Source organism: Heptranchias perlo, chromosome 13 (genome assembly GCF_035084215.1).
Source record: "Heptranchias perlo isolate sHepPer1 chromosome 13, sHepPer1.hap1, whole genome shotgun sequence".
Classification (NCBI taxonomy): domain Eukaryota; kingdom Metazoa; phylum Chordata; class Chondrichthyes; order Hexanchiformes; family Hexanchidae; genus Heptranchias; species Heptranchias perlo.
Genome location: NC_090337.1, coordinates 50,863,667 through 50,889,037, shown reverse-complemented (window position 1 = coordinate 50,889,037; position 25,371 = coordinate 50,863,667). Strand labels below are relative to the sequence as shown.

The 25,371-nt window shown below is 41.6% G+C and overlaps 1 protein-coding gene across 1 annotated transcript in view; it reads right to left on the bottom strand.

The window, feature by feature from the left end:
• The window catches only part of LOC137331586 (GRB10-interacting GYF protein 2-like), a 156,479-nt gene that overhangs the window by 116,727 nt on the left and 14,381 nt on the right, over positions 1-25,371 (bottom strand). Inside the window, exons 2-6 of the mRNA XM_067995474.1 lie at positions 16,754-16,818; positions 13,575-13,704; positions 11,208-11,303; positions 10,157-10,265; positions 3,715-3,823 (exon numbers count right to left, since the gene is read on the bottom strand). Of these exons, the coding sequence (XP_067851575.1) occupies positions 3,715-3,823; positions 10,157-10,265; positions 11,208-11,303; positions 13,575-13,704; positions 16,754-16,794 (485 nt within the window). The 5' untranslated portion in view covers positions 16,795-16,818. The remainder of the gene's footprint in view (positions 1-3,714; positions 3,824-10,156; positions 10,266-11,207; positions 11,304-13,574; positions 13,705-16,753; positions 16,819-25,371) is intronic.

Sequence of the window (25,371 nt, the reverse complement as noted above, 5' to 3'; positions counted from 1 at the left end):
CAGAAGGATGACGTCACAGGTCCACTGAAAACCAGAAGTAGACCCCGTGCCACTATTCACTCTGGGAGAGGGGTGCGGTGATTGATGGGTCATGGATTGTTTAATTGTTTTCAAATTTATTGGCTAGAAAGTGGGAGGGGGGTCACCTTTTGCATTACAAAGTATATAGTGACGCTGTGTCCTAACTTCTGGATTTCAGACCGTCCGATGATGTCACTTGCCGTGCATGCGCCGGGCTTTCCGAGAAATCAACTAGCTGCCATGGATACGGGCATGATCCAGGTCTAAACCAGAGTGGGGGGGGGGGGGGGGGGGGGGGGTGGTTGAGACACGTTCTCCCTTTCTCACCCCCACCCTCCAAGGCCTGGATCACTTGCTGAGCCCTCCACCCCCTTGTTCCATGCTCCTGCTTCTCCTTCGTGTTATGCTCCCTCTGGGCTCCTGCATCCTCCATCCACCTTCCCAAACAGTGCTTTGCTTCCCCCCCACCCCCCCAAAACAATGAGCTGGGCTCCTGTTCCCTCCTCCCATTATGGCTACCTGTATCGGCTGTGTTTCGTGTTCGCCATTTGGGCCCCGGGTGAACGGCAGCGAGGAGGGCTTGACGCAGTACGCATGCGCTGTTGGTGACCTGCAATGCGCTTGTGCATAACTCCGATCTTGCCATGCATGCGCACCAGTGAAAACCTTGAAAACCGGAAGTTCTCATTCCCTGCCAATATTCACTCCCTACAAGTGTGGAGTCTCATTCCTTCAAGTTTGAATTGTTGGAGATTTTTTTTTAAATATTGAATTTTTAAAAAAATGTTTCCTTTTTTCCTGATCGGTTAACGAGATACACAGTTGCTTGCCCTGTTCACTCAGATCCCAGATGCCTGGATTCCCTCGCTGTGACACTTCCATCTCGCACTTCCAGCAACTTGCGGTGCAAAATATCATTGAGATTGAACGGGCAAAGGCAAGTCTAACTAACGGCGGACGCCGTTCGTCGCCCTGCTACAGCAAATTCTGGGCCTATATTACTAAATTCAAGATATGACAGAACTGAATGGCGGCATAAACACAACCAGAAGAGCTTCAATAAACACTGAATATTACAGGACACGTGATTGACCTTTAAGATTACTGAGAAATGAATCACAGCGGTGTTGAACCTTTCAGCTACTTGGTCTCATATTTTTCAAGTAAACTACTATCCCCAGTTGTAGCATAATGGACTTGCCATGCCTTTTTAAAAAAAATACAAGGAATGTGGCTAAACTCTCTAGTTTACTTTTGTCTCCTCCATCTCTTTGGCGTGCTTAAACAAAAATGCGCTTACATTTACATATCAATATTAACATAAATCTGCTGTATGCACATTCTGCTTCTCGTCTACTTTGTGGGCTGGTCATGTAGAAGGAAAAAAAGTTATCTGAAAGTTTTCTATTAAATGTTAAGACTTGTGGAAGAAACCACACTTCACTTTCAATTTTACTGCAATAAGTGTGTAGACTACATCAACCGTAAAACTGCAAAAGCAATTCTGACAAAAAACAAATTTTAAAAATCATTCTACTATATCTAAAATCATGCAGCACTATGATACTCTTGAAGTGCTGCAACCAGCAGTTTTTGGATCAAAGCTTTGGAGATCCTACAGTGCAAGTTAAAAGCTCTGAATGCTTGTGCATTTGGAGCTGCAGGGAGCAAGCAGGCTGGGAAGCACAATTTGGCCTAATTTGCAAATGTCAATTTATTCTGACAATCCGATTAGGACACATTTGTTAATTTTTTGTAAAAACTTTTCACAGATCCCTAGATTTGACTTAGACAACATAACGATTATCATTGTACTTTGAAGATTATATATCCTGCCAAAATAAATGCAAAACTACAGCCTTTAACAATGTTACCAATTGTGCACTTTCAGCTTAGTTACACTCATTTTTTCATTTTGCGGTCATTAACTGTACACTATTCCCAAAAGTCCACACTAACTGCTTGGGTGCAAGAGATAAGAGATTGTTCTGAAGTAAATGTCCTCATTCCTCTGAGAAATCAAGATCTACCACCAATAAAGTTCAAATATATACTGCTGTAATCTACAAAAGATGACCTTCATGTAACTAGTAATGTTGAAGTACTTGCTTTACCTTATGACTTAAGAGAAATTAAGGGGTCCAACAAACCCACAATGTTGGACTTGGAAGTTCTAGGTATATCACAGCACAGATTCCATATGGGTACCATTATTCAAGGAAATGCTTACTGGTGCTAACTGTAAACTCAAAAAATACAACTACAGCACATTCTGACGCACTGGAATGCATGCAATGAGCGAAATAGATTTTTTTTAAAAATAAGGATGCTCCGCACATACCAAAATGTGGTTTTCCAATGGGAACATCTATTTTCTGCATACGCTGTGATAGTTTACTATTGTGATAAGTATGCTATTACAATGAAAATAATGCAACGTCAAAATTCTCATACCAAACATTAGGAAAGAGAGCATGTATATAGTATCTTTAAATTAGAAAAATGTTCCAAAGTGCTTCACAGGCATAAGGAAAATCAGACACCAAGCCAAAGGGCGAAAGATTAGGACGGGTGACCACATCCTTGGTCAAAAGTGTGTGTGGGGGGGCGTGGGGGCGGGCTTAAGGAGGCCTCGAAGGAGAAGAGGCAGGGGGTTTTATGGAAAGCATTCCAGAGCATAAGACCGAGGTGCTGAATGCATAATAGTCGATGGTGGGGCAAATGGAAGGGGGATTTACAAGAGGTCGACATCAGAGGAATGGAGAGTTCGACAGAGGTGGGGGCAGGGCTGGGAAGGATATAGAGATAGGGAGGGGCAAGGTCATAGATGGATTGGAACAAAAGGATAATATTAAAACTTGGGGCACTGGGGGATCATGGACCAACCTAGATCAGTGAGGACAGTGGTAATGGGCAAAAGGGACAGTGCAGGATAGGAGACATGCAACAAAGTTTTGGATAAAATGAAGCTTTATGGAGGATGGTAGGCTAGATAGCAGAGAACTGGAATAACTGAATCTGAGGTAACAAAGGCATGAATGAAGATTTCAGCAGCAAATGGGTTGACGTTAGGGTGTCTTTGTGATGGAGAGGATAGAAGGTCCAAAACTCAGCTCAGTATTGAATAGAATGCCGAGGCTACAGTCTGGTTCAATCTGAGATAGTGCTGGGGAAAAGGATGGAGTAGATGGCAAGCTTATGGAGTTTGTGCTGGGGGTCAAAGACGGTGGCTTTGTTGTCCCAGTGTTTAGCTGTAGGAAATTACGGTTCATCAAAGACTGAATATTAGACAAGCACATTGATAGCACAGAGGCAGTGGAGCAGTAGAGCTTGGTATTATCAGCATGCATGTGGAAGCTGACCCCATGTCTGGGGATGATGTCGCCAAGGGCAGCATGTAAATGAGGATGAGGAGGGGGCCTCCCAAAGTGACAGCGTGGGATGGGAAAAGACATTGTCGCTAGAGGTGCTCTGGTTAACAATTTGATACGTAAAAGTGGAGCCAAGCAAGGGCAGTCCTACCTAGCAGGACAATGGAGGAAGATGGTGCGATTGCCCGCGTCGAAGGCTGCAGAAAGCATGGAAGCATCCAATTATTTTATGGCTGTTAGTGCTGTTGAAAATATTAACCTCTAGAAAATTAATTGAATCGGAATTAGGCTACGACAGTAATGCCTTAATGTGTCTACTCACCTTTCTTCCCAGCTTTGTGATCTGTGCATTTCTCGAACCCCTCGACCAAAACCCCCTTCACCTTCATCAAAGCTTCTTTGGTAAAAACCACCTTCGCCTCGTCCTCGACCTGTGGAAAAATAACAAAAAAAAAAGTTTTGGGATTATATAAAAGATAAAAAGTTTCTATCAAGCTTCCTGTTGTTTTTTCAAGATATATTTAAATATGCTACATTTCTCAAAGGCAGAACGATTACTAAGTACTGGACAGATATATCGCACAAAGGAGAGGACTGCAGTATACTAAGAAACTCCTGAATCTGGGACTAGGAACTGAATTCAGTCCAGATGGATGAAAAGAAACGGATAAAAGTTCTTCCTGCCAATCAGAAAGGTCCTATATAAAGTGAGTGTTTGATCATCTCAACCCAGTTCCATGTGGGTATGTACAAAATTCCCAATATGGCATGGCATGGCATGGGATGGGCAGGCTTCATTAGAAGGTTCACACAGATATTTGGCATAGGAGTTCTAGAGCGAGCCAGCTTTATTCTGCAACTGGTCAGGCACTTCCTGACATGGGAATGTATTATAATGCCACCTTTCTCTCCTACCATGGTCCCTGATTGGAGTCCTTTAATGAATCTAATGCTTTCCTCCGACACTCTCTTGGCATTCTTTACTAGATCCAACATTCCACTCATTGCTCGATCTGAGAGAGCAGCAACCCAAATTGACCCATCCTCTGCTGTTAGCAATCCCTGGTCTAAAACAAGGTTTTGGGGTCAATTCCTCCAGCTTCTGCCACATACTGTTGCCCACCCTAATTCCACTAAAGGATCTATAAACACCACACTGCTCCATTTCTACTGAAACGTCTGTTGCTGTGAATAAAGCCTTTGCCATTTGATCTCAATGGATGATTCCATTGATATCACTGCACACAGAAAACATAGCTCACATCAACAACTGGCTATTCATTCACTTACATCTTCCTCTTCTCCCTTCCCAATCACATTCTCTACCTTCCTTCACTCCCATTACAGTCAACATCAGCCCCTCGGGAAAAAACTCTCCCCCTCTCCCTTACAATCATACTCGACTCCAAATTTCCACAAGTTGGCCCTCCAGGCATCTTGGTATATCTGCTACTGTTAATTTCCTTATCTGCTCCCTCACCTGTCTTGGATGTCTTTGCTCCCAAACCAATAGCTATTTTGCAACCCCAACTTTTCTTCAAGAGGAAACTGGGTTGGAGTTCAGGACATTTTCTCAGAGTGGTTAGAAATGGGTGGCTGAGTCCCAAGGGGTTTTGTTGCGGGACCGCTTCTGTTCACTGTGTACATCAATGATTTGGATATAGGGAGCAATGTCCAAATTTACAGAAAATACTAAAATAGCAAGCATAGTAAATATGCATGAGAGAACAAAAGTGCAACCAGAAAGGGACAAATCTAAACTCTTCAGCTTTCAAATAATCTATCTTCAAATAAAGCATCTGGGTCAGCCAGGAATATCAAAAAGTAGTTTAAAATGTACCCATTTAACTTTTACCATCACAACAATCCCTTTTGCTTTGCTAGAAGATTTAATGAAAATTGTAACAGCTTGAATATATTCAATCCGTTCTTTACCATTAAAGAAAAGTGAAGTTTAACAGCTTCTCTTTCCACATTGTTACCTCTGGAAAGCCCCAAAAATCTGGCCTCAGAGCAGGCCTAGAATGATTAACTTCACCTTTTAAAAAAATGTCCATGCGAATAAAGGACTTCACAGCACAATGATGTATGCACATTGTGGCCTTATTATGGGAGTCTCCTCCCAAGCTCTGGATTGGTCATGATTGCTCACTAAAGGCCTTGCACAACTCAATATTCAATCCACTTTCAAGCTCCTTCTCAACGCAGTGATTCAGAGTGAGCATTATAAGCAATTAGCTGCTATTATTTTTTGCCCATTTGATTCCTACTCTACATCATGTTCTCACATGCAGTAGAAAGAAACCTACCTGCTAGGGCCATCTAGATTATTCAAATCAAAGCTTCATACTGTGGAAGTAAGCCCAAGTCACCATAAGGCGAAGAGAAGGAGACGATGGCCATGACCTGCTTGGACAGGATGAAATCCCTGCTTATTGATCCAGTGATTAATTTGAAAGTTTCTACAAAACAAAGTTTGAGCAAATCCAAGAGGTCACTGTCAACCTCATAGTTTGCCCCAACTTCGCCTGAAGATCCTTAGTCTGCCAGATAGACAATGCATTTCACAAACTATTTCCACTAATATCATCCAATGATTGCAGGCCATAGGACAGAGTCTTGTGATCCTTGTGACAGACTTTATCCAATCCATGTAAAAAGCTCCAAGCAAAAGCAATACTCCAGTTTTGACCAGTGACGCTGAGGGTAAAAGAAAGGGACAACAATGACCTGATGAAGGTAAAACTTTAAACTATTTTGGGAAAAAATTTAGTTACGCCTCACATCCTGGCCCACATACCAAATGAGAGATGGTTCAATCACCAAGTCTGATCGGTCTTTCTTGGCTGAAGCTAGATATTAAGATTGCAAATAAAAATAAAAAGGTGATTTAAAAAAAAAATAAATGTAGCATAGTATTTTATGTAGAAGTGCTCTCCGCAACTTTTCCTCCTCCTTAAGTGGTTTTTAGGTCACAAAGCCACTAGAACCCTCAAAGTGTAGAATTCCCTGTTGTTTATACAAGTGTACTTTCAAATTACCAATTCATCAGAAAATAGCTCTCACAATTAAGACAGAAAATCAGCATTGTAATAATGTCATTACGACTGCAAACAGTGACCATGGAATCATTTCATAAAGATCCACAGTGACTAGTATTAGAAGCTAACTGCAAAACTCTTACCAGATTCACCAAAAAAGGAACGAGCAGAAGGAAAAAAACAAAAAGAACGAACGTGTATTTATAAAGCACCTCAGGATGTCCTAAAGCACTTCACAGTCAATGAAGTACTTTTGAATTGTAGTCACTGTTGCAATGTAGGGCAATGTTTTTACAGCCAATTTGCACAAAGAAAGGTCCCACAGAAAGTAGAAAGATAAAGATCAGATCATTATTTTGAGCAGTGTTGGTTGAGGAATAAGTTTGGCCAGGACACTTGGAAAACTCATCTGCTCTTCTCCGAAAAGTGCCACAGGAATTTTTTACATCCATCTGAGGAGGCAGACAGGGTCTGGGTTTACCTTCTCATCCAAAAGACAACACCTCTGACAGTGCAGCACTCTCTCTGTACTGCACTGAAGTGTTAGTTAGATTATGTCTTCAAGTCTTTGGAGTAAGGCTTGAACCCATAACCTTCTAATTCAGAGGCCAGTGCTACCACTGAGTCAATGCTGACACATATATAGTTGAAATTAACATTTTTTTTCTAAAAACCTAATAAAGCACTTTAAAATCTCTCTGCTCTGAGGACACGCACGCTAACAGCATCCTGTTAATGTAAATTTAAGTCTCTCATGTTCTGTAAATCATTCCAATGATGACACCTAGTGACATTAGATAAGTACTACATATACATAGCTTTGTAATATACATGCAATTGTAAGCAAGTAATAAAAAGGGATTTTAAGAACAGGAAGACTATAGATTACATTTTACGGGGGGTGGGGGGAACGGGGGGTGGGGGGAACGGGGGGTGGGGGGAACGGGGGGTGGGGGGAACGGGGGGTGGGGGGAACGGGGGGTGGGGGGAACGGGGGGTGGGGGGAACGGGGGGTGGGGGGAACGGGGGGTGGGGGGAACGGGGGGTGGGGGGAACGGGGGGTGGGGGGAACGGGGGGTGGGGGGAACGGGGGGTGGGGGGAACGGGGGGTGGGTCAGAGCAGCTAAGGATTCTCTATTCTGCCAGAGCATCTGCTGAGCGCCTCCACCTTTCCTGGAAGTGTCTTATTTACCTTTTCCTCTCATTCCTTTATATATCCTGGTATCATCTTTACTGTCCTCAACCTCACTGCATGAGGAAACTTCTCTAAATCAAGTTTATGAATGCAGGTGCCATCAAGTTACTCCAGGATGCCACAAGCAATCAGGCCTATCCTTGCATTTTTTTTTGTTAGGAGAGGACGAGAAGATTGTAGTAAAGACCTTGTAGTGCAAGTTAGTTGACATGAGAAGACATTACAAAACAACCAATGATAAGAATGTGCTGCTGGAAAGAGAAGACTGTTGTGGCACCTAGGATCAGAAGAATAGTGAATTGACATGTCATGACCAGAGAATAATGTGGAACATAAAATGTGACTGATAACAGAGTATAAATATCAATACAGCCCACACCGCTTATAGTGGACATGATTGGGCTAACGCAATTTGCCCACTATACACGATGGCCAGTATAAGGCGACTGCATTAATAAAATTTAAAATCATTTTAATTCGTTTGATCCCCATACTCCCTTTCTTCACCTTCTATTGCAGACATAAAACAGATGAGCTGTTTTAGGGTTTACGGAAAAAAGTTAGTGGCAGAAATGAACACACAAGTCAATTTTCTATCCCTGAGCAAACCAGAATGTACTGTGTCAAGGTAAATACTGGATGTTCCTTATTCACTCATTACAGCGCTAATACAGCAGACAGTATCATGATGCGTGTAAGCAACATGAAATTAGGATAGCAGAGGACATTTAAAGTCAGCTGCCAGAGCTTTCTACTTTGACTCGAAAACCGCTGTTAAGTGCTTGGACTTAATTAGTGAAAGAATTGTTTTTTTTAAAAAAAGTTTTCTTGGAGGAATGAGATTAAATAAAAAATACACTTAGACCAGCAAAAAAAAAACAGCAGTTTTTTAAAAATCCTGTTTTGGATTAAAACTGAAGCATTCTTGTTTTTCTTGATCAGTCCAGCATGTGTAATCAAGGATTCCTCGTGAGGAATCATAGGTGTTTCTGCCCAAAATAATCGGTAACTTTGAAACTGGTGTTAATGCAAATAGATAATGGTTATCGCTTTTAGGCCGCTATAAAACTGCCTGTTTTAATCATGGACGTTTTAAGTGGTGGGGGCTGTGCTGTAATTCAAGTAATAAGTTTTAAGAGCTGAACGAAAAAAGCAACTAAATTAAGGGAATGGGACTAATTGGATAGCTCTTTCAAAGACCCGGCACAGGCAAGGATGGGCCAAGTGGCCTCCTTCTGTGCAGTATCATTCTATGATTCTATAACAATCACCACAATGAATAATGATGAAATTAACCAATGAACAGCAAGATGAGGAACCTTTCTGCCATGAGACAGCAGATCTCTTGTTGACGAGAGTTAAAGAGAACCAATACCAGAAAGGCAGCTGATACACCGTACAGACTGAGGGAAGAAATTACAAGACTCCCACTTCAAGGAAACAATGTTGTAACAGTAACCATAGGATTTCTTCCAATTAGGGTGGCTGAACCTTCAGTAGGGTGCGAAGAGCAAATACGTAAAAATGGCAATTTTACACTGGTGCAATGTAACATTTTCATGGCACTCGTGTTGTGAGATTGGAGATAAGGCACATTTGGAGGAGGATATAGAGATATAGCACACTGCAATGGCTATCATACAGATAGCTTCTAACTGCTTCTTTCATAAGTGTAAAAATATGGTGTTCACATCATTTCATTTGCAATATTTTATGCACACAACCTTTATGTGGCCTATAGTTAAAAAAAATTTAAACTTATGGAGTTGTGTTCTATTTTTGTTGCATCCTACAGAACTGTATGTAATTGCACTGAAGAATCCTTAGGAAGAAGTACTGTGCTGTACAAGACATCAGTTGCTTTTTCATCAAACAGGAAGTAGTGATTTCATCCCATAAGTAAAACTACGTTTATACTGGTTATTGGGACTTGACCTCAGTGGTGGAGTTTGTTTGGTTCTATTTTATATAGTTAGCTTCTATGCAAGTTTATTGTAGATCAGTGTGGCACCAGGTTTTTACCTGTACAGCTGATGGTGCAGAATATTATAGGGCAATAAGAGAGCATGGGCATTGTAACTATGTGCTTGCTCACAGCAATTTGTTTTAAACTGCCAGAAACCCACAGGAAAGTAGTCCAGATTTGGTTGCTTAAGTCACATGTTGAATAAATACCATATTCTGCTCAGCATGAAATAAAATATGTCTACCTCTCATGGTCCTGGCCCATATATATGTTGTACATGGTCCTTTACTTTGCATCTGGCCCATGCTGTACCTCACCTGGGAGTACTTGATGTCAATACTGGGTATCAAAGTAGAAAAACAAAGAAGTTTTACATTACTCCCAAAGCCTTTTAATGGAAACACACTTGTGGCAAATTCCTTTCTTATTGCAAGCATTACTAATCACTCTGAAGTAAATATACAACACAATGGCACTGATCTCTTTAAATTGCTGAGCCTATTAAACAGGTATCCATCAAGTGACAAGTCCCAAATGGAATGCTTAAATTTCTTATGCTTACCTCGACCTCTTGAGGAACTTCTACCTCTTGGCGCCCCTGCCACTATTCCTCCACCTCGCCCCATTAATCTTAGGACTGCTGCACTGTTTACAGACATGGAAAAATTCCTCTGATGGGTTTAAACAAAAAACAAAAGTAAACCAGTTAAAAACACAACAGCCACAAAAGAAATGTAACAACATGTGGAAACAGAGTGAAATCATCCACAGAATTGCGGGAGTTGAATGAATTTTTCTGAGTCTTCCTAAGACACAACTGAAATCTAGCCAATGTGTCATGTTATGTTGCAAAATTCCATAGCACAATTAGTAGCAACATACTCATTCATTTTACATGAACTAAAGGCCAGATTTTCATTCATCACTAACCTAATGCTATAACCCCCACCCAGATAAAAGAAATTTGAGACAGCTCCCAAGAAATCCCATTTCTCACAAATTGCATTTAACAAAGAAATGGATATCATCATTTCTGGACACTTTTACAGAGGGGCAAGAGAAGCAATTCAGGCCACAATCACTGTAAAATGTACTGAATATATTTTTGGCCATCTGTTTACAAACAGATGTTAATAGCCAACATTCATACAATAATAGGGCTAGATAGGAAATGGATTTCAATTTCCACCCAGTTACTTGGTTATTTAAGTTGAAACGACTAAAAAAAAGTAATATCAAAAAAATTCTTTAAAAAAGAATTACTTCCACACCATGAGCAGGTCTGCCAGCTTTAGATAAGCACCACTGAAATATACAGCTTTGTGGTTCTTAACCCTCTTTCCTCCATTCTGCTTATTATATAAACAGACCAAACAGGTTAATTATTATTTGTGTAACTGATATGACCCAGGGTAAGTATGGAACACTATTGGATCTGCTAAATTAACTGTACACTATCTTTTAAAAGTTCTATGGAGAAAATTATAAAGATGTTTGAAAAAGCATCCCAAACATAGTGAGAGAGCAAAAATATTAATAAATATATAAATAAAAATGGTGTTTCCCTCCAATAGAAGAACTAACCATTTGTTTACACCATTATATTCACTCACCTGCTCTTCTTCTGTAAAAGGTACAAGTGCTAAAGGTGGCAGGGGCTCCTCTTGTAAAATAGGAAGAAACTCCTTATCAGTTAGGTCTACAGGAATCTAAATTACACAAGAAATAGAATTAAAATGGTCATTCCACAGAGTGTAAAAGTAACAGTACTCTCTAATACGTCTACTTTATACAAAGTATTACAGACAAAAAAAGGGAATAATTCAACAAGAGTTAAACCAGCACAGCTAGTCAGTGAAGGTCAGTCTACAGATTTTAAAAAGTGAAGATTAAAACTAAATGGTAATATAACTCTGCTCAAAATGCTACAGACATTGTAACAATATCAAATCTGAGCCAACCTATTATCCTTGTGTGAACTTTCATACCCAGGGACTCTGGTGAACTGTTTCTTTAAAAAAATATTTTAGAAAAATAATTTTTCATGTCTCCACTTTGACAGTGATTTAGTATTACTATTATACACATGTGCTTTTTGTTTGTAATACTATCAAAATAGTACGTTTAAAACACTAAAGATTTTATGCTTGCTTCTAATAGCCAACTAGCAGTACAGAAAGAATGTAACTAGTGAAGAAGGTAATTGTTCATGAATACAGCCAAGATTTTTAAAACTCCTCAGATCAATTGGCTACTAAAATAGAAACACAGAAAATAGGAGCAGGAATAGGCCATTCGGCCCTTCAAGCCTGCTCCACCATTCAATATGATCATTGTTGATCCTCTATCTCAATACCATCTTCCCACTCTCTCCCCATACCCCTTGACGCCTTTTGTGTCTAGAAATCTATCTAGCTCCTTCTTAAATATATTCAGTGACTTGGCCTCCCCAGCCTTCTGTGGTAGAGAATTCCACAGGTTCACCACCCTCTGAGTGAAGAGATTTCTCCTCATTTCAGTCCTAAATGTCCTACCCCATATCCTGAGACTGTGACCCCTCGTTCTGGAACCCCCCCCCCCCCAAAGCCAGGGGAAACATCCTCCCTGCATCCAGTCTATCTAGCCCTGGCAGAATTTTATATGTTTCAACAAGATCCCCTCTCATTCTTCTAAACTCGAGTGAATATAGGTCAAGTCGACCCAATCTCTCCTCATATGACAGTCCTGCCATCCCAGGGATCAGTCTGGTGAATCTTCACTGCACTCCCTCTATGGCAAGTATATCCTGTCTTAGGTAAGGAGACCAAAACTGCATACAATACTCCAGGTGTGGTCTCACCAAGGCCCTGTATAACTGCAGTAAGACATCCTTGCTCCTATACTCAAATCCTCTTGCAATGAAGGCCAACATACCATTTGCCTTCCTAACTGCTTGCTGCACCCGCGTGTTTGCTTTCAGTGACTGGTGTACAAGGACACCCAGGTCCCTTTGTACATCAACATTCCCCAATCTGTCACTATTTAAATAATACTCTGCCTTTCTGTTTTTCATTCCAAAGTGGATAACTTCACATTTATCCACGTTATACTTCACCTGCCATGTATTTTCCCACACACTCAACTTGTCTAAATCATCTTGAAGCCTCTTTGCATCCTCCTCACAACTCACAATCCCACCTAGTTTTGTGTTGTCAGCAAACTTGGAAATATTACATTTGGTTCCCTCATCCAAATCATTGATATATATTGTGAATAGCTGGGGCCCAAGCACTGATCCCTGCGGTACCCCACTAGTCACTGCCTGCCACCCCGAAAAAGACCTATTTATTCCTACTCTCTGTTTCCTGTCTGTTAACCAGTTTTCAATCCATGCCAGTATATTACCACCAATCCCATGTGCTTTAATTTTGCACACTAACCTCTTATGTGAATGCAATGTAAATTTACTACAAAAATGGGGGGTGGGAAATTCAGGCTGCAACCCTGATTTAAACTGTAAGATTTTGCTGCCCTTCGAAATCCTTCTCAGGTGAAAAATTATTCCAGCTATAGCACAAATTTGATCTAATATTGCTGTTAGCCAAGAATCTTTACTTTCCTCAAAAAGGTCAAAAATGCATTATTTTTCTCAGAAGGGATAAAAGTATAACACTTCAACATCTGGTGCCCTAATTATTATTTATATTTACATCCAAGTCAATTACTCCATTCTCATCTTTCCCCAAGGCCAGAATGGAAGCAATGTATTCCAAAATGCAAAGGTCCCTTCCTGAACATAATTTACTCAAGATGTTACATGGAAATGTCACTTCTCAGCTCTTTATATTTTTGTGGATTGGCTCTTAAATACAGAGTCATAAAATTCCCAAGTCACAACAAGAAATGAGAATGTTTCCATCCAATTCTTTCAGAAGAATGTATTCACTAACAACAGTTTCTAACAGTCACCGTGGAATTTACTAAGTCTCCCCAAGACGTACCTTGAGATCCTTTACATAAAGTGCTAGCATTTCTTCCCTTCCATAACGGTAATCTGCTAACTTATACTTTGGCAATGCTGGTGAGAGGGGAGGGGAAGTAATGCTCCCACCGCTTGACAATGCACGAAGCCTGCAAGAAAGGAGAGCATATTTAGGCTTGTTAACATCCTTGGTTTGGACACATCACATCAATTTCAACAAGCAACAATGGTTGTTGGTTTGCTTAAAATTAAGTCACTGCAGCCCAAATATATCCAATAATTCAAGGTTTACACAATTTGTTTCACCACTCAAAAAATGCTAAATATTTATTCACTACCTGAAAAAATTTCTCTTATCCACTGTTGGTATTTCCCAGCTAATGAAACCCTGGTTGTAACAGAAATGAGGATCCGTCCCATTTCAAATTATAATATTTCTATGTTGTATCTTTTCCTTCCAATTTTAACTAGGCCCAAATTGGCAAATTAAACTGACTTCAATAACTAACTGCTTTATGGAATGAATTTATATTGTACGCATGCATTTAGGGGAAAGGGGCTCAGTAGCTATGAAATGTTATATGAACCTATTGACTTCTGCACTATAGCTTATCAAATTGTGGAAGCAATGATTATTTTATGTTGTAGATTCCAGACATGCAGGTGCCATAGAATGTGAGCATGCAAATAAATAGTGAACCTTATTGGCAGATCCAGGGCACAAGTCAGGTGCAATGATTTACAAGATCAGTCAGGTACAGCATATGTTTCCCATGTTAAATTAGATTATGCCTTGACAAGGCCTGAATTGTGTATATGTCCTATACGAGGTGTGAATTGTTATTCAATCAAAGTATGTCTTGACAACTCTGTGCACAGAGATCTCTTCAGGCTGTGTAAATAGAAGAAACAGTTTGAAATCACACATCAATTGTATTTTTTTTTATTATTCATTCATGGGATGTGGGCGTCGCTGGCGAGGCCGGCATTTATTGCCCATCCCTAATTGCCGATGAGAAGGTGGTGGTGAGCAGTCTTCTAGAACCACTGCAGTCCGTGGTGAAGGTTCTCCCACAGTGCTGTTAGGAAGGGAGTTCCAGGATTTTGACCCAGCGACGATGAAGGAACGGTGATTTATAATTCCAAGTCGGGATGGTGTGTGACTTGGAGGGGAACGTGCAGGTGGTGTTGTTCCCATGTACCTGCTGCTCTTGTCCTTCCAGGTGGTAGAGCTCGCGGGTTTGGGAGGTACTGTCGAAGAAACCTTGGCTAGTTGCTGCAGATGGATGGTGCACACTGCAACCACTGTGCGCCGGTGGTGAAGGGAGTGAATGTTTAGGGTGGTGGATGGGGTGCCAATCAAGTGGGCTGCTTTGTCCTGGATGGTATCGAGCTTCTTGAGTGTTGTTGGAGCTCATCCAGGCAAGCGGAGAGTATTCCATCACACTCCTGACTTGTGCCTTGTAGATGGTGGAAAGGCTTTGGAGAGTCAGGAGGTGAGTCACTCGCCGCAGAATACCTAGCCTCTGACCTGCTCTTGTAACCACAGTATTTATATGGCTGGTCCAGTTAAGTTTCTGGTCAATGGTGACCCCCAAGATGTTGATGGTGGGGGATTCGGCGATGGTAATGCCGTTGAATGTCAAGGGGAGGTGGTTAGACACTCTTCTTGGAGATGGTCATTGCCTGGCACTTGTCTGGCGCGAATGTTACTTGCCACATACCAGCCCAAGCCTGGATGTTGTCCAGGTCTTGCTGCATGCGGGCACGGACTGCTTCATTATTACATTAGTCAGCTTGGTCACACTGTCAATTAATGTCCAGGTTAACTGATCAGTTACTAGTGCAATGCAAATTAGGTCCCACGTACTACAACACAAGTTAACCATTTTGAAGATTCGCGAAAATCAATTTTCTTCAAACTAAACAGAATGCTGCACCCTGAACCATTCTATTCTCTTAAGAAAAAAACACGACATGAAAAAAGCATGGACCCAGTCAGAATATTGAGAACAGAAGTTAAGCATGTTGTTGCTTTTCCTTTAAAACCTGCATCAAGGTTATTTGGTTCCTGCACCTCTATAACGAAAGAAGCAGTTCCACTTAGTTTGGCTCCAGCTCTTGGTCAGTTGAAGACCAGCTATAGAGATGCTCTCTACAGTATAGGCAATCCCAAAACATTAAATCCTCAAATGCCATCAACACTAGAATCTGAACAAATTACTTGCTACATGTTGAATACTTACAGACTCAATTTTTTCAGCTAGTGAACATTTTGCAGTTGAAAATGTAATATTTTCCCCTTAAATTGAGACTAACATGCATCAGGTTAATGACAGCCATATTTACAGCATTAATTGCAAATAATGGGGGAAAAATTGCTCCTGAAATAACTGAGGAGCTCAACAGCACTTTCCGTTTTCTATGGTAAATCGAAGGAGCAAGTTCACGAATTTACACATGCGCACTGAAACGCAGAAATCGTGAACTTGCTCCTATTGGTTCACCAACGATTTGACAGCTGCAAATTAAAGATCCATCGCACGCTACAATCACAGAAATCACCGAAAAATCGCAAACTTGCTCATTTGCCCAGCTGAAATGTAACTAACTATGCCACCAAAAGGTACGCTTGAAAATACCAGGTCTAAACTAAGTTTTAAAAGCGCAATAATTCTTTATGACTGCTGAACAATTAAAAATTAAATTTTAAAAATGTGGAGTCTCATATTACTCCTTATTTTGGGACATTAAAAAAAAAATTTAAAATTTATTTTTTTTTACTTTTGCCTTCTGTCTCTTTAATTTAATTCAATTATTTCTTTGGGTTTTTATATTTTAAAAAAATTTTTTTTGTTTACAATTACTTCCAGAATACTAACTTTAAATGAATGATGTCTGCTCGCCTGCTCATGGACGGAACTTCTCTTCCTGACAGATTTTATGGGCAAATCTTCTATTCTCACAGACATTTCCATGCGAATCAACGTATGCTGTTCAGAGACTAGGTTGATTGCGCACAATTATTTAAAAGTTCAAAATCTCGCAAGTCGACGCCACAGAGGCCGCAGTAGGTACATTCGTAAATTTATTTCGCAGGAGCTGCAACGATCGTTGCCATGCTGCTCTGTGCAATTTCTGTCCCATTCAGAAACCAAAAAAAGACAGCTGGTCACAAAATAAGAAAAGATTTCTCACCACTCAGGTCCAAAGTTAAGTGTCTGCGTTTCTGCTGCCATTTTTTTCTTTTTTTCCTCAATTCACTGTTGAAATAAAAATAAACAAAGTTGACAAGTTAGCTACTATTTCTTTTTTAAAAATTCATTATCAGCCTGTTTAGCTGGTAGTACCCTTGCCTCTAGGTCAGAAGATTGCATAAACCCCAAACAAATTTAAGCTCAATATCTACAGTGCAAAACTGAAGGAGTGCTACATTGTTGGTTGTTAAATCCTTCTGCTTGCTTTGATAGCTCAGGTGGATGTTAAAGATCTTTATGGCACTATTTGAAGGGTCGGGAAATCACCAGGTATCCTGGCCAACATTCCTCCCGATGATTCTGAAAGGAGAAATTCTATGATTCTGGAGAGGTTAGAGAAATGGTCTTACACAGAGGGTGTTGGGAAATGGAATTCCTTAACAGAAACAGTAGTGGAAGAATCCATAACCACTTTTAAAAGGGAAGTGGCTAAATATTTGAAAATGAAATTTTTTAAAAAGATATGGGGAAAGGACAGGGGAAGGAGACTAAATGGATAGCTGCAAAGTTCTATGACTCTAATTAGTTAAGCACTGATATTTGTGGGATTTTGTTGTGCATAAGATGGCTGCTCTGTTTGCCTACATGAAACCACTATAGTTCAGGAGTAACCCATTGTATATGAAGCACTTCAGATGTGGTAAGGTGCTATATAAATGCAAGTCTAGCTTTTATACATTTTAAATGGAAAACTGGCCTAAACTTTCACAAAAAGGAGCTAAGAGTGTTTAACAATTACATAAGCTACCAGTTAGCGTACTAGCAATCTAAAAATACATCTTTTTTGTTACAAATTAATATTTTTAAATGCATATCTTGAAATAAGTATTTACAATAAAAATTACTTCCCTGAAAAGCTATGGCTCAAAGCACTATAATAGCAGATTTATGTAGCAGTTAAAGGAAAACACAGGAAGTCGAAGTTAAATTTGATATCACTAAACAAATGTGAGTAGCTATTGTTTTAATTGTTCTAGTCTCATAATTGAAGAATGGTCAACTGGCAGAGGTACCAGAGCGATGCCAGCACCCTTGGAATTGTAGCCTATCAAGAGTCAGCATCTTCAGAATAGGGGGTGAAAAATAAAATCTTTACCCCCCCACTGATGTTCCCTTTTAAGGAACCCATTTGTAGATGCTGGCGAGATTTCAGGGCTTCAAAAATAATTAAAAGAATCTCACTGACTAATTTCGCATAGTGAACACCAAGGTCGAACTGTGTACCCTGCACCACAAATTAGGTATCTGGAAATATGATGGTCTTACTGATTCAGATGATTTGCTACTATGCCAATAAGTTCACAATAATAAAGCAATAAGGCTTGCAAGTGATTATGACCTGATGAATCAATATATCTGGTACATAATTTCTGGGATAATGTACTCCATAGTAATAGTAAAAAGCTATTAGACTTGCCACAATATTGTGGCAAGTCTAAATACAGACCTGGTATGGCCAAATCTAGAACACGGTCTGATGTTGTTCCCCTCACATGGCAGGGAAACGAAGGCGGTGGAGAAGGTCCAGAAAAAAAAACTAGAATGATACCTAGTCTTGGGGCTCTTAGTTGGTGAATGGATTGAGGTTTTTAAAAAGATAAAAGGGAATAGATTTTGTTTGGGCGGATAGGCTATTGAGCAACAGTGATGTGAGAATTAGGGAGCATCAATATAAAGTAAAAATGAAAGGATGCACATTTTTCATCCACCTTTGGAATAATCAAATCTTATAGCAAGCATGGATTCACTGCAGTTCTTCAAAATGGATTTGGACAACTTTCTGAAAGTCAAGGATATCAAAGAAGGTAAATGAGGCGGCCGTAACTCCTAACATGAGTTACTACAACCTCATGACACTTGCTTGATAATCTTTGCGGGTTGGAGAGGAATTTCCCAAATACTATTTCTTTCATTGGTCAAAGGTTTTCTTTTACTTTTTGCCTCTCCCAGTAGATTGCTTGACTGGAATGCCATGGCGTAAGTAAGCTGCACCATGTCTAGACGGAATGGGCTTGATAGACCAGCTAGGTCTTGCCATGTCTTTTTTATATGTTCATCAACATTTCAAATGTATGCAATGTTTTTAAAGTTCATATGCCTTAGGGACGCCAGAACGGGGAAGTGTTCACGTGAACTGTAAATGCTGACACGGCCTGGTTGGGCCGAACTGCCTGTTTCCTTGCTGTAACTTCGATGTATTGATATGACTAGGTAGTTTAGCCCAATATATTGCATTGATCACAAGTTCATTCTGAACAGATGCAATATCAGTCTTTAAAACGTTTGTCTCAATTGCTGAATTTCCTTCGAGAAAATAGATAAAAAATTTTTTGGCGGAAAGGGGAGTAGCCTTACACATGTACTCGTGAATGTAACTTTAGTTGGTTATTCTAGCATGTGAGAATATTCAATTTTCGTGTATTTACTATAGCCATTTTAGTTGATCCACAATTACAAGATCATTTTTTATATAGGATTGCCAGATTCACCAACAATAAACTTTCAAAGACTTAAGATGGAAAACAATTTTCACACACAATTGGGGGTGATTGATTGAGGGGGGGGGGGGGAAAGAGGAGGAGGAGGATGGGGGGGCAGAGCGGGCCGGGCCGGGCCGGGGGGGGGAAAGGGAGTCGGGACAGGGGATATTGTATATTTCTTGCTCGTGATTAAACAGACTGAGCTTAGTCTGAAACATATGCTCTATCAGTGTGATGTTTCTCTACCAATTGAAGAGATCATTACACTTTGTCCCTTCATCTAAGTCATTAATATAGATTGTAAATAGCTGAGGCCCCAAGCACTGATCCTTGCAGCACCCCACTAGTTACAGCCTGCCAACCTGAAAATGACCCGTTGATTCCTACTCTGTTTTCTGTCCCTTAACCAATCCTCAATCCATGCTAATATATTGCCCCCAACCCCATGAGCACTTATCTTGTGCAACAACCCTTTTGTGTGGCACCTAATCGAACACCTTTTGGAAATCCAAAGATACTACATCCACTGGTTCCCCTTTATCCACGCTGCTAGTTACAGCCTCAAAAAACTCCACAGATTTGTCAAACATGATTTTCCTTTCATAAAACCATGTTTTCTAAGTGCCCCGTTACCACGTCCTTAATAATGGATTCCAGCATTTTCCCAACTACTAATGTCAGGCTAACTGGCCTGTAGTTCCCTGTTTTCTCTCTCCCTCCTTTCTTGAATAGCGGTATTACATTTGCTACCTTCCAATCCACTGGGACAGTTCTAGAATCAAGGGAATTTTGGAAGATCACAACCAATGCATCCACTAGCATAGTGGTTATGTTACTGGACTAGTAATCCAGGGGCCTGGACTAATAATCCAGAGTCATGAGTTCAAATCCCACCATGACAGCTGGGGAATTTCAATTCAATTAATTAAATCTGGAATTTAAAAAACTAGTATCAGTAATGGTGGCCATGAAACTACCGGATTGTCGTAAAAACCCATCTGGTTCACTAATGTCCTTTAGGGAAGGAAACCTGCCGTCCCTACCTGGTCTGGACTATATGTGACTCCAGACCCACAGCAATGTGGTTGATTCTTAACTGCCCTCTGAAATGGCCTAGCAAGCCACTCAGTTGTACAATCTCGCTAAAAAAAGTCATAAGAATAAAGCCGGACAGGACCACCCAGCATCGGACCACTAGGCACCAGACACGACAAAGGCAAACCAAGCCCAGTCGACCCTGCAAAATCCTCCACACCAACATCCGGGGACTTGTGCCAAAATTGGGAGAGCTGTCCCACAGACTAGTCAAGCAACTGCCTGACATAGCCATACTCACAGAATCATACCTTTCAGCCAACGTCCCAGACACTTCCATTACCATCCCTGGTTATGTCCTGTCCCACGGGCAGGGCAGACCGACCAGAAGTGGCGTTATAGTGATATACAATCAGGAGGGAGTGGCCCTGGGAGTCCTCAACATTGACTCCGGACCCCATGAAATCTCATGGCATCAGGTCAAACATGGGCAAGGAAACCTCCTGCTGATTACCACCTACCGTCCTCCCTCAGCTGATGAATCAGTCCTCCACCATGTTGAGCACCACTTGGAGGAAGCACTGAAGGTAGCAAGGGCACAGAATGTACTCTGGATGGGGGACTTCAATGTCCATCACCAAGAGTAGCTCGGCAGCACCACTACTGACCGAGTCCTGAAGGACATAGCTGCTAGACTGGGCCTGTGGCAGGTGGTGAGCGAACCAATACGAGGGAAAAACCTACCCGACCTCGTCCTCACCAATCTACCTGTCGCAGATACATCTGTCCATGACAGTATTGGTAGGAGCGACTACTGCACGGTCCTCGTGGAGACGAAGTCCCGTCTTCGCACTGAGGACACCATCCAACATGTTGTGTGGCACTAACAACCGTGCTAAATGGGATAGATTCAGAACAGATCTAGCAGCTCAAAACTGGGCATCCATGAGGCACTGTGGGCCATCAGCAGCAGCAGAATTGTATTCCAGCACAATCTGTAACCTCATGGCCCAGCATATTCCTCACTCTACCATTACCAACAAGCCAGGGAATCAACCCTGGTTCAATGAGGAGTGTAGAAGAGCATGCCAGGAGCAGCACCAGGCGTACCTAAAAATGAGGTGCCAACCTGGTGAAGCTACAACTCAGGACTACATGCATGATAAACAGCAGAAACAACATGCTATAGACAGAGCTAAGTGATCCCACAACCAACGGATCAGATCAAAGTTCTGCAGTCCTGCCACATCCAGTAGTGAATGGTGGTGGACAATTAAACAACTAACGGGAGGAGGAGCCTCTGTAAACATCCCCATCCTCAATGATGGCGGAGTCCAGCACGTGAGTGCAAGAGACAAGGCTGAAGTGTTTGCAACCATCTTCAGGCTGAAGTGTTTGCAACCATCTTCAGCCAGAAGTGCCGAGGGATGATCCATCTTGGCCTCATCCCGATATCTTCACCATCACAGAAGCCAGTCTTCAGCCAATTCAATTCACTCCACGTGATATCAAGAAACGGCTGAGTGCACTGGATACAGCAAAGGCAATGGGTCCCAACAACATCCCGGCTGTAGTGCCGAAGACTTGTGCTCCAGAACTAGCCGCGCCTCTAGCCAAACTGTTCCAGTACAGCTACAACACTGGCATCTACCCGACAATGTGGAAAATTGCCCAGATATGTCCTGTTCACAAAAAGCAGGACAAATCCAATCTGGCCAATTACTGTCCCATCAGTCTACTCTCAATCATCAGCAAAGTGATGGAAGGTGTCATCGACAGTGCTATCAAGCGGCACTTACTCACCAATAACCTGCTCACCGATGCTCAGTTTGGGTTCCGCCAGGACCACTCGGCTCCAGACCTCATTACAGCCTTGGTCCAAACATGGACAAAAGAGCTGAATTCCAGCGGTGAGGCGGGAGTGACTGCCGTTGACATCAAAGCAGCATTTGAGAGAGTGTGGCACCAAGGAGCCCTAGTAAAATTGAAGTCAATGGGAATCGGGGGGAAACCCTCCAGTGGCTGACGTCATAGCTAGCACAAAGGAAGATGCTAGCGGTTGTTGGAGGCCAATCATCTCAGCCCCAGAACATTGCTGCAGGAGTTCCTCAGGGCAGTGTCCTAGGCCCAACCATCTTCAGCTGCTTCATCAATGACCTTCCCTCCATCATAAAGTCAGAAATGGGGATGTTCGCTGATGATTGCACAGTGTTCAGTTCCATTTGCAACCCCTCAGATAATGAAGCAGTGCGTGCCCGCATGCAGCAAGACCTGGACAACATCCAGGCTTGGGCTGATAAGTGGCAAGTAACATTCGCGCCAGACCAGTGCCAGGCAATGACCATCTCCAAGAAGAGAGTGTCTAACCACCTCCCCTTGACATTCAACGGCATTACCATCGCCGAATCCCCCACCATCAACACCCTGGGGGTCACCATTGACCAGAAACTTAACTGGACCAACCATATAAATACTGTGGCTAATGGAGCAGGTCAGAGGCTAGGTATTCTGCGGCGAGTAACTCACCTCCTGACTCCCCAAAGCCTTTCCACCATCTTCAAGGCATAAGTCAGGAGTGTGATGGAATACTCTCCACTTACTTGGATGAGTGCAGCTCTAACAACACTCAAGAAGCTTGACACCATCCAGGACAAAGCAGCCCGCTTGACTGGCACCCCATCCAACATCTTAAACATTCACTCCCTTCACCACCAGCACATTGTGGCTGCAGTGTGTACCAACCACAGGATGCACTGCAGCAACTCGCCAAGGCTTCTTCGACAGCACCTCCCAAACCCGCGACCTCTACCACCTAGAAGGACAAGGGCAGCAGGCACATGGGAACACCACCACCTGCACGTTCCCCTACAAGTCACATACCATCCCGACTTGGAAATATATCGCCGTTCCTTCATCGTCGCTGGGTCAAAATCCTGGAACTCCCTTCCTAACAGCGCCGTGGGAGAACCTTCACCACACAGACTGCAGCGGTTCAAGAAGGCGGCTCATCACCACCTTCTCAAGGGCAATTAGGGATGGGCAATAAATGCTGGCCTTGCCAGCGACGCCCACATCCCATGAACGAATAAAAAAAAACTCTCTGCAGCCAACTCTTTTAGAACTCTAGGATGTAGGCCATCAGGTCCAGGGGACTGATCGGCTTTTAGTCCCATAAATTTTGCCAGTACTTTCTCTTTACTAATATTAATTGCTTTTAAGTTTCTACTCACGTCAGACCCTTGGTTCCCCACTATTTCTGGTATGTTTTTCGTGTCTTCTACTGTGAAGATGAGACAAAATATTTGTTTAACGTCTCTGCCACTTCCTTATTCCCCATTATAATTTCTCCCGTCTCAGCCTCTAAGGAACCCACGTTTACTTTCGCTACTCTCTTCCTTTTTACAAACTTGTAGAGGCTCTTACAATCTGTTTTTTATATTTCTTGCTGGTTTACTCTCATATTCTATTTTCTCCCTCTATCAATTTTTTGGTCATCTTTTGCTGGTTTCTAAAACTTGCACAATCCTCAGGCTTACTACTCTTCTTGGCAACATTATACGCCTCTTCTTTCAATATATTATTCTTAACTTCCTTCGTTAGCCACGGATGGATCACTTTTCCTGTGGAGTTTTTATTTTTCAATGGAATATATATTCGTTGAGAATCATAAAATATTTCTTTAAATGTTCACCATTGCTTATCCACTGTCATATCTTTAAATCTAATTTCCCAAATCAACCTTAGCCAACTTGTCCCTCATACCTATGTAATTGACTAAGTTTAAGACTCTAGTTTCGAACTTAAGTACGTCAGTCTCGAACTCAATGCAAAATTCAATCATATTATGATCACTCTTCCCCAGAGGATCCCTTACTATGAGATTACTAATTAACTCTGTCTCATTACACAAGACAAGATCTAAAATCTTAAAGGAATGAATGGCAAACAGAACACAAAGATTCTCCCACTACAATGAAGAACAAGCTGCACCCAAGCAGAATGTTAATGAAAAATACTCTGGTGGGGGAAATAAAGCCAAGCAATGATTTACAGTACCATTATGGTTTGCACTAGCAGTTACATTGAGTCTGCAGCACAGAAACAGGCCATTCGGCCCAACTGGTCCATGCAGCATTTACGCTCCACACGAGCCCCCCCCCCCACCTTCATCTAACCCCCTATCAGCATACCCTTCTATTCCTGTGCTTATCATACTTCCCTTTAAATGCATCCAAGCTATTTGCCTTGACTACTCCTTGTGGTAGTACGTTCCACATCTTTGGGTGAAGAAGTTTCTCCTGAATTCCCTGCTGGATTTATTAGTGACTATCTTATATTTATGAGCTCTAGTTTTGGACTCCCCCACTAGTGGAAACATTTTCTCTACATTTACCCTATCAAACCCTTTCATAATTTTGAAGACCTCTATCAGGTCACCCCTCAGCCTTCTCTTTTCTCGAGAATAGAGCCCCAGTCTGATCAGCCTTTCCTGATAGAGGATATCCTCTCAGTTCTGGTATCATCCTTGTGAATATTTATTGCACCTTCTCCAATGCTTCTAAATCCTTTTTATAATATGGAGATCAGAATTGTGCACAGTACTCCAAATGTGGTCTACCCAGGATTCTGTACAAGTTTAACATAACTTCTCTGCTTTACAATTCTAGAAATGAACCCCAGTGCTTGGTTTGCTTTTGCTGATTGGTGGAAAAAGTTCCAAAACCCTCCAAATGTTTAAGATACTGTTACTTTCCCTGTAACCCACAGAAACAGCAAAAAAAAGCATGAATGACTAACGCTTTTTGTTTTTAGGAACAGCTGCTATATTTTGACTGAAGCATGGTATCGCAAGGCAGAACTTGCCTCGATAGTTGACAACCGTGGAGCTCATGCAAAGTGCTTGCAACCAAATGCAATGGAGCTAATATTTCTACCGCCAAAAGTAACATCCATGATCCAGCCAAAAGATGGTGTGATTTATGCTATGAAATAGCACCACAAAAAATGCATGGTGCAAAAAGAAACTAGTATGCAGTTTACATTG